Genomic DNA, 18,154 nt, shown 5'->3' on the forward strand with positions numbered 1-18,154 from the left:
CCTATTTATGCCTTGTCTAAGTTCCTATTTATGCCTTGTCTTTTAATCAACCTATTTAAACATGTGAAACATTAAAACATGGGAAATATGTGAAACACTAAGATAGTTCAAGTACAGGTTGACAAAAGAACCTTACTTCAACATGTTTCAATGGCAATCAAAGCCATGCAACCATTACAATTCAATATCTAATTGTTCAAATTTGTTAAGGGAAGCCACTAAAAAACTAGCAAGTTACATAACCAGTCATGAGTACATAATAAAAGTTTGAAATTGTTCAACAGACATAATGTTTGATATCCAGCATGAGTACATCACTGAGTAAGGTTGTTGAGGGATTGCAGCCTGGCCCTTGTTACAACACCTGTGGCTGTTGTAGGCTGACTTGAGGAAGACCTTGTCTTTCTTTTTGGTTGGCTTGAGGCAGGCTGACTTGAGGAAGGCTGAGCTGAGGATGGCTGACTAGAGGATGGATGAGCTGAGGAATGCTTAGCTGAGGAAGACTGTGGCTGTGGGCGCTTGCTGAATGGCAGACAACCTTCTTGCTCTTGAGGAAACTTTTTGTTTCCTATGCTGTTTGGTCCAGCCCCAATTGCACTCTATGACATGCATATAAAAATAAAAAGTCAATGGAAAAGACACATACATATATAAAACAAAGGGGGAGTTGGTGTAATGCTTGTGTTACCTTTTTAGCAGCCCTAATCTCTTTCTTCTTCCTCTCCTCCACCATCCATCTCTCAATGGCCTTAAACAGATGAACATCCTCATGAACAATGGTGGCTCTGGCCTGTCAATACCATCAACAACAACATTGCACCCTTGATTGGGTTGTCAAAGGCCCTCCTCAAGACTGAAGCATTACTGAATTTCTGATTTAACTTCAACTTGATTGGGTTGTCAAAGTCCACATCAGCATTAAACCAAGGAGCATAGTCCTGTTCCTCATCAGATCCACACAAACTCCTTGAATCATCTGAATCAGCATCACTTTCTGGATTCACCTTCGGTTTTCCAACATCCAAATCATTTCTCAACTCTACTCTCTTATCTTTGCCAACCCTGTCATCTACTGCACTCTCCAAACCTTTCCTAAGGCTCTTGTTCACTTTGGCCAAGATCTCCTTTGACCCTTCAATATACCATTCCTCATCCCCTTCATCAAATTCTTCTTCACCAGGTTCCCAATCTTGTCCCTCATCACTCAAATCTGAACTTGAATAACCAGATCCTTCACATCCATCATCCTTTTCTTCATCAAACCTCAACACTTTAGCATTAGCTGAGGCTTTCCTAGGTGGACTCTCCTCCCTTTGTTCAGTTTCTGTCTTCTTAAACCTAGGGCTCCTCCTAATAGTCGATGTATTTGAACTTTCTACCTTCTTATCCTTTTTTTTTGTCTTTGCAGGATTGGGTTGGGCCTCTTGTATGGGCTGACTAGGAGCTTCTGTTGTTACAAAAACCTCAACATACCCCTCTTCATTTACTGTCTCCAAAAGGCCCTTAACCTCTTCACTGTTAACTAGTTCCCTTTTCCCAGTGTTAAAGGTTTTCCCCTTCTGCCTATACCAACAGCTGTAATGCATAGGCACATCCATATCACCATTAACAAAACCATGAATTGCAGCTGTTCTAATCAAATGCACATCCAACTTAGATACTTGAACCTTCCTCTTCCAGTAACACCAACCACCACACCAACACAGCAGCTGCCTGTTTTTGGTTACTCTTTTAGGGACAAAAGCACCTCCCACTCTAAGGCAGATGTCAACCAAACTATCCTTGTCACCCATTATCTACCCACCAGTGAAAAACATATAAAACATATTAAAAGCCATGTAACTATACATGCACAATACGAATAAACAAATCCATCACAGCCACACAAACAAACACATAAAAAAATTGAAAATAAACATATACAAGCCAATGTAGGTGCTCAGTAACATAAATTAATCAACAAACCACACTTGCTAGTTTAATTAACAATAAACCACCTTAATTAATCTCTACTTTCAATTACGAAATCCAATTAACCTAAGTCGCATAGTCAGTTACAGAAATTGATTTATCAAGGCTTTCCTACTGTGGTCCCAAAATTTACCCTAATTACCCAATTATTGCAAGGTTTACAGCAATGAAGCACCAGTAATTGACGAAATTGCTATCAAAGGAGAGCAATTTTACCTTATTTTCTGTGAATTTCAAGCGGCTTTCGCACTTTTGTAGTTGAAGAAGATGATGAAGAAACCCTCCTGAGCTTATCTTCTCCAACGTTGACACCACCCTACACTCCACTTCTCAGCCAAGATCTCCTTTGGTTCAAAAGCGAAATCAATGAAGGTTCAGAAAGAATTCAATGCAGAAGGTTGCTGCGAATTCAATGAAGAAAGAAGTTTCGTGTTTTGCTGGGTGAAAATTGAAGTTCAAGCCAATTTGTGGGACCCACGTTAAATTTCCGTGACGGAAATCGTTAACTGGTGTTAACTTCCAACTTTTATATTTTTGGGAGGTGTTAAAATAAAAGTTTTTTTTTGGGGGGTGTTAAAAAACATTTTCAGCCTTTTGTAAGGTGTTAAAATCCAAAATATCCTTATTACCCCTTTACATACAAATCAAATTACGGAGTAGGATAAATAAATAACCATAACGTTTTACGGAGTAGTAATTTTCACTTCGTGCTATTCTTATTTATTTCTATGTAGGGCATGTTCTCTACAACTTAATTTTAATTCAGTTCAGTTCAGCTCTAACAGTTCAGTTCAGCTCCTAAATTCTTTTTCTCATAAAATATTCATTTAAACTCTATTTAGTTCAGCTCCAATTAGTTATGTTTTGGGTAAAATTACCATACCAAGTGGCCTAATGAAAAGGTGACACGTGTCACCATAAGAGAGGTTCAAAATAGACCAATCACCATTTGACACGTGTCACTCCTAGAATGTTGGGAAAAAGAATGCCTTTACGGCCCAAATCCCGAGAAAGTTGCAATGCGACGCGGCCCATCAGTCCTAGGTTTCCTGTAACCTAGGTAGGGGCACAATTCCCGATGACCTTATAAATAGAGAGATTCCTCCTTTTTTAGGGGTACGTTAATTTATTACAGCCTACCTAATCTCTTACATATGAGAATTCACATGATCTCAAAATCCGAAAAGATCACTTTTACCTTTTCGTACTTTTACTTTCTTCGACCGATACTAACTTGATCGTCGGAGGCAGAGCTCCTACCAATTAGAGTCTCCGTGTTTTGCATGTACATACCGCACCGGACCAGTCTTGGAGACGTATCTCCCGAGGGACCAGAAAACACTTAAAATAAGTTCAGTTCAGTAAATCAGAAAAGGTCCGTACATATATTATCAGAACTTATTTTCATTGTAATATCATAACTTATTTGCGAGCGCGTGCCTTTTTGTTTATACTTATCTAAATTATTCTTGCTTGAAATAAGTCAAACTAAGTTAAATAGAAAAGGATAATAACTACCTTTTGAGTTAATTACGGCATGATGTTAGTAAAGTAAATGACTAGGGTGGAGATCAATTTGGGTTGTCGGGGGGCTGAGATGGAGGAGCAATGCTTCAAACCCGAAGCTTTGTCACCTCAAGTATACAAACTGCAAACATAGATGGTTTAATTTTCTGTATACACTCGAAAATTGAGACTATATATTATGAGATCGAAAAGAATAGTGAAAGTTAGAATCATCTCTATCATATATGGATATATCGCTACATGACATAAAACATTTTTAGATTCTTGACTTACTTGGAATAGTAAAAATAAAATAAAATTAAGTCCTAGATAACAATAAGAACAACGCGTGAGGAAAGTATTGTGTCAAGTAGCGAGTTACCTAGCTAGAATAGTCCAAGTTGTTGTTGTATTGTATAATCATATATCATGGTGTTGTAATTAAAGACAATATATATAAGAACAAGAGATATACTACCAACCCACAAACATATGGGCATTCAATTTTAAACTATCCCATACAAAAACACATGCTTAGGTGGTGCGTGTTAAAGGTCACGAATTATATCATGCATTTTTTATATTATTAATTAATAATTTGAGTCTTCATTTACCAACCTACCAAACTCAAAAATTGAATTTTCGAGAAAGAGAGGGAAGCATCGATCATGTATTCTTCGATCATTCCACTCTTTATTTGCATGAATCCCCACATTTGTTCTTGCATGTTAACTTCATTTACATTATTATTGCTTATCTCTAGGTGATATAAGACAAGTTATCTTAATTGTGAATAGTAATACTTGGTATATAGGATAAACTCAAGGATATATAGATGGTAATAACTTGATTGGTTATTCTTCGAATGGTGCTGATTTAGAATAGTAGTCATTGTAATTTCTAAGGTTTTGCGCAAAACATGTCTTAATTAATGATGCTTTTTCAGTCAAAAGTATACAATAAAAATGAGGTCTAATTAGTACTGTAAAAGTAATTTCAAGATGATGATAATTGAAGCAAAAAAATATGACCTATCTCTAATTTAACTTCAAACTATACCCAATACATATATTACTAGTTTTTACACAAACAAGTTGTAATTTTCATATTTATTAGGAAATACTTTGTATATTAGAATACCAAGAATAATACTTAGCTTGTAATCTTCTATAATGTGACTTTTCATTCACTCACAAAGTGAATATTCATTATACACTCAGGTGAATCATGCATATACACCTTACAACTTACTATTCACCATACAAAACAAAAAGGGAATGATATAAAAATTCAAAAGTAGTAGAAGCAATATAATTCAACTTGATAAAAAACACTAATTACACCGGTTTACACCTAAACAGCCGTCAATTTTGCGATTTGGTCGAATTAAATCGGATGTCCGGGTTAAGATTGGGTTGAAGTCATCAATTGATCAAATCAAGTCATAATCCATCGGATTCAGATTCATATCTCAAACCGAATCAACTTTAGACAACTCTAAAAATAGTCTAATATACAATGCGCATAATACACCCTACTGTAAAATTAAAAAAAAAAGCATGATTACAAAAAGGAAAGCATAAAATCCGTTAATAAGTGGTGGGGGGAAGTATTAAAAAACGTAGAAAAATGTGATGAGAAGGGTAAGTAAGTGCATGTGACACAAGCGTCCCCCATTATAACTCAAGAAGACTAACATGGATTTCAGCGTTACCATTCAAACTCCCCCGCCCACTCTCCAATGCATCCGTTATACTCCTATACAATTATTTTATACATACAAAATTGCAAATAATTGTATCCTCTACTCCTAATTTACGAGTAGAATTTTGTAATTCTTTTTTAATTTTCTTTTATTACATTTAATTCACCTTCACATTTTTAAAATTTCCCTCTTGTTTACTTTTTTTTTTTTTTTTTCTTTATTGTTTTTTTTTGAAAACAAAATACACAAAATTACATCATATATAAACCAACAAAAACTACCCATTTCACTCATTTTTCACCATCTTCTCTTCTTTTTTTATTTTTTATTTCTCTCTCCTTCTAAATACCCAAATACTCTGTAAGCTTTCTATACTCTGTATTTCTTAGATCTATCATTTTTTTTTATTAATTTTTTATTTTCTTGTCAATTTTTTTTACTTTTTTTTTCCAGTAATTATAAACCCCACTTTTGCTAATATCGATGAACATTGCATATGAATAAATTGATGATCAATCAATCCCTTAACTTACCCAACTCACCTTCATAATTTTCTCTCTGTTTTTTTTTGTTCTTCCCTTTTTTTATTCAAATTGATTTTTAGTTTTCATCTAATTTTCTGGGTCTTTATTATATTCTGTTATTTTGAATTGAAACAGAGGTTGGTTGATTGTGTAAAAAGTTGAAGTTTATTGGGATTTTTGTAAATAAAATCAAAGGAAAGTTATAATCTTTGGTGGGTTTGAGCATGCAACAAAAATGACAACTTCAACGTTGCAGAAGAAGCAGCAAATTCTTGAAGATAATAATAATAATAATAATAGTATTTCAAATACTTCTTCTAAGCCTAAAGAACGTCGTATTGTCACTTGGACACAAGAGGTATTGTTCTTATTTCCGAGTTCGGGATTAATAGTCACGTTGATAGTGTAATTTAAACTAGTAATACGGCTTATTAAATCGGCCCGACTAAGTGAGTTTTGTTTGTATTTAATCTTCTTATCATAGATATTAAATTAACGAGTTGTATTGGATTGGATTGGATTTGCAGGAAGATGATATATTAAGGGAGCAAATAAGCATACATGGGACTGAAAAGTATGAATTAATTTCAATATATTTCATATCATATATTCATATTCATATGATTTTATGTTGACTGATTTAATTTATGATTTAATTTGTCAGATGAATTGGGTATTAATTATTTTTTTGTGGGTTTGTTGAAACTAATAAAAAGGTTTGAAATTTCTGGGTTTTTTTTTTTGGTTGGCAGTTGGACGATTATTGCATCCAAATTTAAGGATAAAACGACGAGACAGTGTAGAAGAAGGTTAGTGATAAAAGTTAATATTGATGATTTGTTCATTTGCTAAAAGTTTTTATTTTTTATTTTTTTATTGGTCCCCTCAATTTCTTTTTACTGTTAGATTTAAACTATCAGGAATTTGTTCTGATATGCTGTTTCTGATTATTTACCCAAAAAACCCTTTTTTTATATATAAATTTTGTAAAATTTTGCAGATGGTTTACATATCTGAATTCTGATTTCAAAAAAGGAGGTTGGTCACCAGAAGAAGATATGTTGTTATGTGAGGTAATTGATTTATACGTCCTTCCATTTCTTATTAGTTGCAATGTTTTTATCAGTACGAAAGAAGTGTGTATTAATTTCTGAATATTTCTGAATGTTACTGTTAGATAATAATGCAGGAGTTCTGAAAATTTGACAGTATTTTCTGCTTGAATATTGAATTTGTAAATGTGATTTGATTTAAAAGTTATGATAAAAAAGCTTATTAGTGTGGAATAAAAGTGATTTATTATTAGGTTGAAATGAAGTTGTAACAATAACAGTAGCTTATATGCAGGCTCAAAAGATATTTGGCAATAGATGGACTGAAATAGCCAAGGTGGTCTCAGGGAGGTATGTTGTGTTCTTTTTGCATTTGTTCTGGTTGTATTCGTGTTGGAATGATGCTTATTTCGTGTTGTGAATCGTGTATGTAGAACCGATAATGCTGTGAAGAACCGATTCTCCACCTTGTGCAAGAAGAAAGCGAAACGTGAAGCTTTGGCTAAGGAGAACAGCAATGCAGCAGCTATCAATGTGAACAACAAGAGGATTTTGATTGATAGTAATGGGTTTCGTTCGCAATCAGTGGATGGTATTGCATCACCTCTTAAAAAATTTAGGTACATTACAAATGTTACAAATGTCTATCTGATTTTGGTTCCACTTAAAGGATTTTTTCATGATAATACTAAGACTTGCTGCTGTTAATACAGGAGGGAACATATTCCAAATCAGGCAGTAAATTTCAACTCTGGAAACATGTTGCTTAAGACATATGGATTAACAAGGCAGCATCCGAGACCCCCATTCGCGGTATTGGCTCAAAACGTCCGCAATGTTGATAAATCACTAGTTTCCACAACTAAGGACGCTTTGATCAATGGTAATGACATTGACAGCAGCATTTGAAAAACCATTTGTCAAAATTTTGCTGTTTACTTTTGAATCTGTGGATACTGATCTTGACTTTACGAGCATGGAAGCCTTATCTAGTACTATTGCTTTATGAAATGAATTTACTTCTTTGAATTTGTGACACTAATCAATGAAATGCTTTGATTACAGGTGACAAAAAATTTGATGGAACATTTCTCAGAAAGGATGATCCTAAGGTAGCTGCATTAATGCAACAAGCCGAGCTACTTAGCTCTCTTGCAGTAAAAGTAAACATGGATAACACCGAGCAAAATCTTGAGAATGCTTGGAAGGTCAGAACTCTTTTCCTAGCCGAAAATGCTCTTAGCTTGTGTTGATTTAACGATATGATGATATTGATGAAGTAAGCATTATGTAGGTGCTCCAAAATTTCTTTGGTAGAAGCAAAGAGAATGAGGAGCTCGGACACAAAATAGAGGAATCAGACTTGCAGCTTGATGATTTCAAAGCCTTGGTGGAGAGTTTGAGAAGTAGCAATGATGGCATTCCACTATCTCAGAGGTAACTATAGAGCTGAACTTGAATTCAAACCTTCGACATGGTTATGGATGCTCAATTTGAACTAAAAACACGAGAATTTTAAAAATCTTGGACACATACACATTCCATTAGTATTGGAGCCTGAGTGACATTGAATAACTTTTAGAAATTATCTGATGAAATCCTGAAATTTGCAGTCAGCATGAAGTGTATGAGTCACCAAGCAGCTCCGAGTACAGTACAGGATCAACAAACTTGTCTGCTTGTGATCAAGGGGAACACTCTCAAGGTGAGACATCCACAATGCACGAGGATATTGTAGCAACTTCACGGTCACTACAAATAGCAGATGACGGTTGTGTTGACATGCCACATAACAAGTTCCTGTCCTGTGCAACTGCAGATCAAGGTGATTAAAATTTGTTCAAGATGGCAGCAAATGTTCTTATGTAGTATGGATATGATACATGTAGTCAAAATGCATGAAGAAATTTTCTTTTTCAAGGAGTATATGCTATTATACATTAATAATCCTTGCTGAAATTGAAAACTCAGATTGTTTTTTGGCTTGTTTTCTGCAGAGTTTAATTCACCAATTCAAGTAACTCCTCTGTTCAGAACTCTAGCATCTACAATACCGAGCCCACAATTTTCAGAAAGTGTAAGCTATCTCTTCTTTATCTCATATTAAATGCATGTTTCACTTAAGGTTTTGTTCCTTTTCTCGGGTGCTCTATTTATATATTTACAAGGAATTTTCGGTACATAAGGCTCTGATGGTCAATCTGCTGTAACCAACTTGAGCTGCTAAACACAGTTCAGCCCCAGATTAACAGTAATGTATCGAAGATTGAGTTATTCAAGTATTCGAGTATTCTACAACTAGGGGGCCTGGGTGATGCACAAAAACTGTGTCCATAATAACAATTTGCATTCTTCCTATGTTGAATTAAATTCAAATTTGCACCCCAAATCCAAAATTTTCCCTGTCAATAGACTACTCGGTAGCAACTAGCAAGTAATGCTTTCACTTAGTGATACTTCCCACTTTCCCAGCTCCTAGTCACTTCCTCCACTTAGCTAGTCCATGGATTAAGAGATCCTAAGTGCTATATATGCATTACTGTTAGGTAATTGACCTTACCTCCTACTCCAGGCTTGAGCAAAAGGAAATTAAAGGCTCGGTTTGGCTGAAGAGTTAATAGTCACATTCTGAACATACAATTTTTTTTTTTTTTTTTTTTGGGGGTGGGGGGGATATTGATCGAGGAGGTTGAAGAACGTAAAGGAGAGTTGAAATTTGGGAAGCAACCTTGTATAGATTATCATCATCTCCCTTCTACTCTTCTCTCTGTGCCTTTGGTTCCCATGGACATTTCTCAAGTCCCTTTTACAGAGTTCAGACCATGACTCCATGAGAGCCTTGCTAATGAGTTTAGCAATGTCAATCTGGTAATGGTAGGAAACTCAGTGGAATGTTTTCTATATTCTTCCATCACAACTCAGCAACCAAGATGTGGAAACATGGCGGGAATAGCCAGCAGCCCAGCAATGCTACTTTACCTGCACTAAACATTCTTAGCAACATGAATGTGAGCTACCCCCCCCCCCCCCCGGCCCCGACTCATCAGAACTGCATTATTTGGCCACTCAACCCCTTTCTTCCTTCATTTTTATCCAATGATGTCAGATACGCGGAGGACAAGGCTAAGGAAGCTAAATGATGAGCATGAGAAACCAAACATGTTACCACTAGTGCCCAGGGTGGGGGTAGAAAGGGTTGTTTCTAACTTCATGTGTTGAGTATATTGTCAAGGCCCTTGATAATACCAGCACACACAAACTTCCTAGTTCCTATGTTCAGTTTAGGCCCATCATATTTCCAGTTAAAACATGTGAACCACTGTGACAATGTGTATAATTTTTTCTTTTAATCTAAAAATTATAGTTTATTAGGCTACCAATGCAGAAGTAGTACAGTATGCTCTGAAGAACATTGAAATTTTTATGCAAATCTAAGTAGGGGAAATGCACTAATATGTTACTATGGGCATCAATATGATAAACAAATCATAATTTCATGGGGGTGAAGCAACTAGGGTGTTTTGTGAACCTTTCATAGTTATGAAGTGTTAATGCAAGTTGCAGATCAGAATTACTCTATATAACATTGACATTGTAAAAGGCAGGTAAACAATTTGCTTATGTTCCATGCAACTGATTCAGTTAATTAACAAGTATAAGGGTGAAGATCTGAAGAAGAATAAAATTAGGATGTAACGAAATGTTATAAGCTATCTCTATTTATTTTATTTTGTATGCTAGGATCGTTTCCTGTGCTTTGATCTCTTTTGCTAGATTATGTTAGAGTAGATTGTAGGCATTATAACAGGACTCCTTAATTGGACTGGTTTTTCTTTTGACTGCTTCAACATTGTTACTAACTTTTGGTCATAAGCTACGACTTTCTTTAAGTCTGCCTTACTCAGCAGGCAGAGTTTGACTCGAGTACCAATGTCAGTTGACATGAAAATTGAAAGCTTACACCTTACATGAACTGTAGTTTGGCAGCTGAGCTTATTTTAGTTGTGAACTTTGGTAGTCCTTACTTGAACCGATCTGAACTTATCTAAATTTATCGACCCTTATTAGAACTTATATATTTAGTTGTTATTCCTTAATATTTTGAAAGCAATACAGACTGACCACTTTAATCTATATGTTATTGCAGGAGAGGCACTTTCTACTCAGAACACTTGGAATCGAGTCTCCTACTCAGAGCACGATCACCAATCCTATGCAACCACCACCTTGCAGAAAGGCCCTTCTGCAAGGCCTTTGAACAACAACAAAATTTTCCTGATCCCATCTTACAGATAACAACTATCTCATATACTGTTGCAGTTATAAAGTCGAGGATTATTGTCAATCTTCGCGGTTTTTCCAGCATTGCAGCCACATAGGCCCGAATTTTTTTTGAGAGGCTTTCTAAGATCTGCATCCCAAGATCCCACATTCCAGAATGTCAAACAAGGCGACATTCTTTCTCCATCAGATCAAACTATGCGCGGTCTGCATCCCCTTGATTCTTTTTTTACTGATTCGCCCTCAGGGTGCCTAAAGCTTACCCTGGTGTGAATCAATTGTCTATGATGTGTGTGTCATTCATTTGTTTTTATGGGGTTTCGAGTTAAGGGTAATTCGATCCCTCAGCCAGTATTTGGCATCTATTCGTCTTTTGTACAGCAACCCCTGCAACACATAACCTTAGTTTATCGTAGAGTGTATAATCATTTATACTTGGGTATCTCATCGATCCCAAATAGATATAAGTAACAGGAAGAAAGAGTTATGGAGGATCTACCAATGGAATGGTAATCCTTTTTGTTTTTCTTTTCTATCTTGGTGTGAAGATAGTATAGAATAAGCTTTTTGTTCGAGGTTTTCGATCTTCCTCACTGGATGTAATGTACTGTAAACTCAAGATGATTTGAGTTGGAAAAAGGAAAAAAAAAAAAAAAGTCTGATTTGTGTGCATATTTGTATTTCTTCCTAACCTTTGCAGAATTCATGAAGAACATACGTACATGTCATATCATTGAACAAAAACATAAGAAAAAACTCAATCGAAATGGAAAATCGTAGTTTCGAGTGCATACATAACAAAGATGAAGTAAAAAGATGGTACTTACAGTTTCAGTTAAGGTAAGGCCAGCATACAGCAAACTCGAGCTGTCGAAAAGCTGCTCTTCTTAGTACTCTGAGTGTGTACTTGCTAGAAAAAGGAGAAGAAGAAGAAGAAGAAGAAGAAGAAGAAGAAGATTTGTTTAAGTTAAGAAGATTGAAAAATGAAGATAATGGAGGACAAAAGTGATGATAAGTAATCCATAAAAGTTTAAGGGAGGTAAAATAAAAAGGTGGAGGGAACACTATACAAATTAAAGTGTACTCTTTGAATGTGACATTTCTCCCTCCAATCCAACTATAATTTAAAAGTTAATAATTATACTTATATGAAAATTTACATGTTTTGACCTTTGATTTTGTTAACATTCGCTTACTAAACTATACATTTGTTCATTCAAGAGGGCAATATGGTAATTTGGATTGCTGGTTCCTTTGCTAATTGTTAATATTGCACGTCAAATGCTTGTGTATGGGACCCAATTATGCAATTATCTAGTGTTGTTTTTTGAATGTTACTAATTATATCCGACATTATGGTGTTGTGAGTTTTGGTAAATCTCCTCTTAATTCTGATTTCAAGGGAGGACCAAAGGAGAAAAACCGTTCAAATAAAATAAAAAGAGAATGAAACAGAAAAAAAAATAAAATTACAAAGGTTCATGAGGAATATGACCTAGTGAAAAATTAATGGTGACTTCTTTACCTAATTTTAAGCAATTACAAACATTTCAAAGAAGTATCAACTTTAACAATTTTATTTTTTTTATTTCGTTCCACCCAGTTCACCTTTTGGGTTAATTCTGGGTGGTTAAATTCCAATCCCCTCTCAATAGTTACTGCGGAGGAGCGAACACGCAATCTTCTCTACCAAGTGTAGCCCGAATCACCAATACATCAATAGCCAATTGATAACTTTAACAAACTTTAACATTAGGGTATTTAGGGGTGAAGTATCAACTTTGATGCTGTGTTTGTAAAACAATTTGATTAAGATAATATAGGTGTAAGTGTGACCGAATGAGCCCCGATATTCTAATGGTAACATATGTGTTTTGGAAGTTCAACCAACGTACAAAGTTCATATTAGGATCATGATTAAACTGAATGATATAACGTACTGTGCAGTCTAATGCTTTTCTTCTTGAAGGAAGAAAAATTAAAGCTTAGATTGCAGCACTTTACACACATGAATAAATCATGACAAAACTTCATTGATTACTGTTCTTCAAATCTACTAGTATTCTAGTTACATTCTTCTATATTCTCCCTGATCATATCTCCTGAAATCTAAACCGAAACTAGCATAACAAAGGTATATTTTTAGATTACTTGTAGGGAGGCACAAAAAAGGACCCTGTTAAGAATCTTTACTATGTATAGCTTCTTTCGAGTGGCTTTTCGCATCTTTTGCAATCTTTGCAGCGTCAGCCATTTGTGGTCAATCTGGAAGGATAACCCAGATTAGCCTACAGCTTCTATCAAGTGGTTTTCCGCTTCTTTTGCAATCTTTGTAGCTTCTGCCATTTAAGGTAAATCTGGTAGGACAACCCAGAGAATACCATGACAACACTGCTCCATTGACTTGTGGAGAGAGGATTGCCACTCAAAAGAGAAGAGACAACAATGCTAACAAACTTGCGGGTGGTAGTAATAGTTGTGTTAGCCAGAGAACCAAATCGGCTGATGGTTAGGAAGATGAAATTTTGGCCAACTGCACCACATAAACAGTAAAAGAGGATGTCCCATCCTGCTTCAGGATGCTGCTTGCAGAAACGAATGGCTTCATAACCACTGGCTTGGGGCCAACCAAACATGTAGACCACATTGTATATGGTTCCCCAGAGATTCATTCCAAGCATGATATCCCAGGCACTTGTTTTCAGATACCTGTAAGGTGTTGACAATGATTTAGATCAGACGAGTAATAAGAAAAAAACAAATTTCCAAAGATCATCAATTTTGCAATGGAACAACATTAGGCTACAGTTCAGAAGATGAAGTTTATTAAATCTGCGACCCTGGGGAAGAGCTGCCATTTGTTCAAAGTGAGGAACGCAGAAAAGATTTCGTGTACTCAAATCATATATGATAATTTCGCTAGATTTCTCTAAATCCCTTAACCCCAAGGTAAACAACTCTGAGGCGTCTTCACATTTTCACAACTATATAATATTGAACCAGATAGGCGACCAGTAAAATAATTAAGGAAGAAGAAAACACTAAAATACCTTGCTGTTATTGAGTCCTGTGTAGCATTTGTAAACCCATCAAAAGCAAGGTTCAGGACACACAGCCCATATCCAAGAGGTGCATTAGGATGTGCCAGCTTACTAATGGTCTTTGCACTGGTCTGTGGAGCAACATATCAGAAAGTATAAGATTCTCAGGTATATTCTAATACAAATCATCAAATGCATCCACGATAGCAGCAGCACCCTCAAAGAAATGCAAAGTAAACAAAAGGCAAAATGATATTGCCAGCATTAGAAGTTCGGTGTACATCTCACCTTAGAGAGTGCAAAAAGTGACACACCTCCTGCCACAAGAATTGAGCAAATATACTCCGAATACGAGTATTTGATGCCATAAACCAGAGCGCCCATAACCATCACTGCAGAAAGTACACATACCAAAATGGAAAACATTTACTCTGAGAATTAAGCAATATTGACATAATACAATGTATCAATTCTTTCTAAAAACTAGAAAAAAACATGGCAATATGAAATCTATCACATCATTAAAAGCGGGTTTGTTATTCCATCAATTAGGTCTGTCATCCTGTATTCATGCTCATCCTATAATATAATCTACAACACCAAGAAAAAATAATTTGTGCAGCACTACAAATAAATGTCCTGCTCTCTGCAGCTTATGACCAATAGCCCCTACTCACTTTGCTGCTAGTACACATTTTCCTTCAAGCCATGTTATCTTTTTGATACTTTCAAAATGAACTTTTAATGAATCAACGTATAAAATTTTCAAAATCGCATCTTATAAAAAGACAAGGAGTTCGTTCCAGTACATGATGCAGTCAGGTATCCTATGCCTGAATAATGGCATTGCCCTGATTCCTAACTCAAATATTCCATGCTGGATGTTTCACAAACTTGGACGAAATTGTTCATGAAATAGCCAACATGGAATATTTGAGTTAGGAATCAGGCAATGTCATTTGTTCTTTCGTACTAATTAGGGCAATGTCAACATGCAATATTCTTAAGCCAAATATTCCACATTGACATTGCCCTAGTTAGTAGGAAAGACTACAACAGGAACACGCAGCTGCTCATTATCACATTTGCAACTTCAATCCTTCTCCCTTCCAACTACATCATGACTATGTGTGACAACTACAAAAAATAAGCAACAAGTACCCCCGCAACTTGATGAATGTGTTAAAAGAATATAGACAGCTGATTCTCAAGCATCAAGCAAGGCAAGAAGTAGTTACTAGATTTATCTTATCAACTAAAGCTCCTTAAGATGACTATTACTTCAATAAATAGCAAGGAGTGGGGAAAAGATGTTAACATATTAAGCCTTTTGCATTCCACAGAGCCGATATGGAAAACTGATACTTTTCCATTACTAATATCTTTCCATTTCAGTTCATAGATATCTTGAAAATTATTTTGCAATAGCAAGGCAGGATACAGTTGTCATTCCTACCTGGAATCATCTTCGACGATTTCACAAGGACCTGAAAAAAAAAACACTCCATTAGAACAACAAATCAACGCTGTTTCTGAAACAAAGCCATTAGTTGGATACATGGAAATGAAGTCATTCAAAGTCCTAAAACAAGCAACACTATATCACGGTAATATGCACTTATGTAGCCTATACCCCTATATCAATAAAAAAGAAAAAAAAGTCAAATAATTGCTGTGTCAGGTCTCAGGGACATTATAAGCAATACAACAAATGTTGGGAAAAGCAATAGAGTACATTGCTAATATAATGAATCTATATATGCATTATGAACATTAAGAACTTAAGCACCTAGGAATAATTATTTTTACCTAAAACACAAAAGTTTCAAGATACAAGTTCTTTATTACAAGTTTTTAATTAACTAAGAATAACGGCTACTAAGTTCTTAAAGGTCAATAAGAAACACATATAGCATGAATCTTCAAGTGAAAAGAATAAAACTTTCATCCAAACAGGTTCCCACCAATATACCATAAGATCAATAACAAAGATTAGCTACAGGCTATAATGACTTGTTCGGTAGATGGTATTAATTAGTGGTCATGTGTTGTACTTCTGCAGGGAAAGAAGAACACCATGTAGCGAATTTCTAAAATGATGATAATCCTAATAATCCCACACAAATATTTAAATTCATAATAGATTCCCATCATCACGCGTTAATATAGTAGAAGATATAATTGCGTATTTGTGTGGCAATAAAAATGTATGGAAACATAACGTATATTTAAGGGTTGGAGATCTTGGAGTTGCATTATCGTGGACTTTGGAATAGGATTTTCTTTAGATTGTCATTTCTTATCACCTATAAAACTAGCCGAGAAAGGATTATCACAAACATTACCACCCAGCCGATTCCCACATTTGAAAACCAACCAAACTTTCATCAACATCTTTTTTCTTTCAAGTTCCACCAATACAACATTGTGTAAAGCTTTCACTCTTTCAGCATTACCTATATACCAACCAACAATTCCACCACCTTTTGTCATTACACCCAAACAACCACTAAGCACACTACGTCTACTTCCTCTTTAAACCAAATAATCGTCACATTATTCCAACTCATTATACTTAAACGATCACTACATTTCACCAATATACCATACACAATAATGATACATCTCAAAAAATCATACATTAACATGACTAACATTCTGAATCAAGAGAATCACTTCTTATATCAAACACACATTCTCATTGCAAAATCCACATAAACAAAACCCGAAACAACGAAACTCGCAAGGAGAGATCAAAGCTATACCTGAGCAGGATAGCTAATATACTTCAAAGCTTCAATACCCATTGCTGGACCAATAGTGTTAGTAATACCAGCACTCCAATAACTCCACCATGGTGCTCCTCCATCACTTCCTCTTGACCAAAGTCTAATCACTGTTTTCCCACCATTAAAACAAATACATTAAAATTTCCCCATTTTTTTCAAAATTAATTAAAAATTAGAATACTCTTGATAAATTTAACAAAAAATACTCACTGATAAAAGACCAAATGAAACAGACAACATTTTGCGCCAAATTCAAAAACGCCAAGTGCTCAAATCTCTTCTCATCTGGCCCAAATCTCTTCGTCGATCTGCAAATTAATCCAACAGAAATTATAAAGAATACAACAAATTTACAAAATTTCACAAATTCAATTTGATCAAATAACAGTCTGAAATCAATAATTGATTAGAAAACCCTAAAAAAAATGATCTTGAAATTGATGAGAGAGAAAAGAGAAATTACAAGTGTTCTTGAAGAACGCCTTGAGAAATGTAAGCAGTCCAGATTCCGGCGACGCAAAAGCAGAGAAGTAACACACGGCCTATTCCCGACGCATGTGCTTCCATTTTTCCGGCGACTTTTACTTCGCCGGTTAATTTATTTACCGATGCTTTAAATTAAATTTAAAAAGTATAAAATTATTTTAAGTTAAATCTGGTATTTTTGAACTGAGTTTGGTTGGTATTGTATTGAGTTTGATGGAAGAAAAGAGAATGTGATATTTTTACCATGACGTAGAAAGTCTGACGTGGCGGGATTTGATTGGAGGATTAAAGAGAATGGTGGATTTCTATTGGTTAGTTGAACGCGGAGGTTTGAGAAGAGAGTCCGAGAAGAGGGAGGTGGGTCATGGGTTATGGGACCGGGTTGTTTATGGGTTATGTTCTTGAGCTCAATGTTTGTCAATTGTCATTTAAGATTGGTTGCGCTCACCTCGGTATAGAATTTATTGGTTCACTAGATTAGCACTCGTGCGATGCTCAAATTATAATAAAAAATTCAATACAATATAAAATAATTAATTCACAAAATGTGGGTTTTTGAAAAAAGAAGTATCACTAATATGCTTTTGGTTAATTGATGTTATTTATTTATTAAAAATAATTTTCCTAATATTGAATTTGGAAGGAAAAAATTTGATAAAAATGATGTCATAAACAATTTTGGAGTGAAAATTTTTTATGAAAAATTGACATGTGTACAATGGTGATGTACGCGGTTTTTATTTTAATTATAGTTATAGATAATAAGGGCATAATGGTAACTTAATACAGTAAGGGTGAT

General features: G+C 35.2%; 2 protein-coding genes across 3 annotated transcripts; one reads left to right on the forward strand and one right to left on the reverse strand.

Moving 5' to 3' along the window:
* The first annotated feature begins 5,425 nt into the window (after positions 1–5,425).
* Positions 5,426–11,711, forward strand: LOC110690422 (transcription factor MYB124-like). Of its 2 annotated transcripts, XM_021867247.1 has the most exons (13): positions 5,426–5,542; positions 5,842–6,064; positions 6,234–6,280; positions 6,459–6,515; positions 6,707–6,779; positions 7,054–7,109; positions 7,193–7,378; positions 7,472–7,641; positions 7,824–7,966; positions 8,053–8,195; positions 8,372–8,583; positions 8,756–8,835; positions 10,906–11,711. In XM_021867247.1, the coding sequence occupies exons 2-13, from the start codon at positions 5,942–5,944 to the stop codon at positions 11,014–11,016; spliced, it is 1,401 nt and encodes a 466-aa protein (XP_021722939.1). In that variant the 5' UTR covers positions 5,426–5,542; positions 5,842–5,941; the 3' UTR covers positions 11,017–11,711. The 2 variants fall into 2 exon arrangements, with proteins under 2 accessions (XP_021722939.1, XP_021722940.1); XM_021867248.1 differs by lacking the exon at positions 5,426–5,542 and having other exon boundaries at positions 5,558–6,064.
* A 1,220-nt stretch (positions 11,712–12,931) lies between these two features.
* On the reverse strand, positions 12,932–17,557 carry LOC110690424 (UDP-galactose/UDP-glucose transporter 3-like). Its single transcript, XM_021867249.1, has 7 exons — positions 17,333–17,557; positions 17,080–17,177; positions 16,846–16,976; positions 15,537–15,567; positions 14,369–14,472; positions 14,090–14,211; positions 12,932–13,748 (listed from the first exon to the last, which is right to left on the reverse strand). The coding sequence occupies exons 1-7, from the start codon at positions 17,434–17,436 to the stop codon at positions 13,340–13,342; spliced, it is 999 nt and encodes a 332-aa protein (XP_021722941.1). The 5' UTR covers positions 17,437–17,557; the 3' UTR covers positions 12,932–13,339.
* Between the last annotated feature and the right edge of the window lie 597 nt (positions 17,558–18,154).

The sequence above is a fragment of the Chenopodium quinoa genome, unplaced genomic scaffold (genome assembly GCF_001683475.1).
Source record: "Chenopodium quinoa cultivar QQ74 unplaced genomic scaffold, ASM168347v1, whole genome shotgun sequence".
NCBI classification, from domain to species: domain Eukaryota; kingdom Viridiplantae; phylum Streptophyta; class Magnoliopsida; order Caryophyllales; family Amaranthaceae; genus Chenopodium; species Chenopodium quinoa.

Excerpts from the sequence above, each read along its gene's own strand:
- LOC110690422 (XM_021867247.1), top strand. The coding sequence starts at position 5,942 with ATGACAACTTCAACGTTGCAGAAGAAGCAGCAAATTCTTGAAGATAAT. Across the intron at positions 7,379-7,471 it reads TCACCTCTTAAAAAATTTAG|GAGGGAACATATTCCAAATC; the intron begins GTACATTACAAA and ends CTGTTAATACAG. Across the intron at positions 8,836-10,905 it reads GCCCACAATTTTCAGAAAGT|GAGAGGCACTTTCTACTCAG; the intron begins GTAAGCTATCTC and ends ATGTTATTGCAG.
- LOC110690424 (XM_021867249.1), bottom strand. The coding sequence starts at position 17,436 with ATGGAAGCACATGCGTCGGGAATAGGCCGTGTGTTACTTCTCTGCTTT. Across the intron at positions 17,178-17,332 it reads GGCGTTCTTCAAGAACACTT|ATCGACGAAGAGATTTGGGC; the intron begins GTAATTTCTCTT and ends ATTAATTTGCAG. Across the intron at positions 15,568-16,845 it reads ATATTAGCTATCCTGCTCAG|GTCCTTGTGAAATCGTCGAA; the intron begins GTATAGCTTTGA and ends TTTTTTTTTCAG.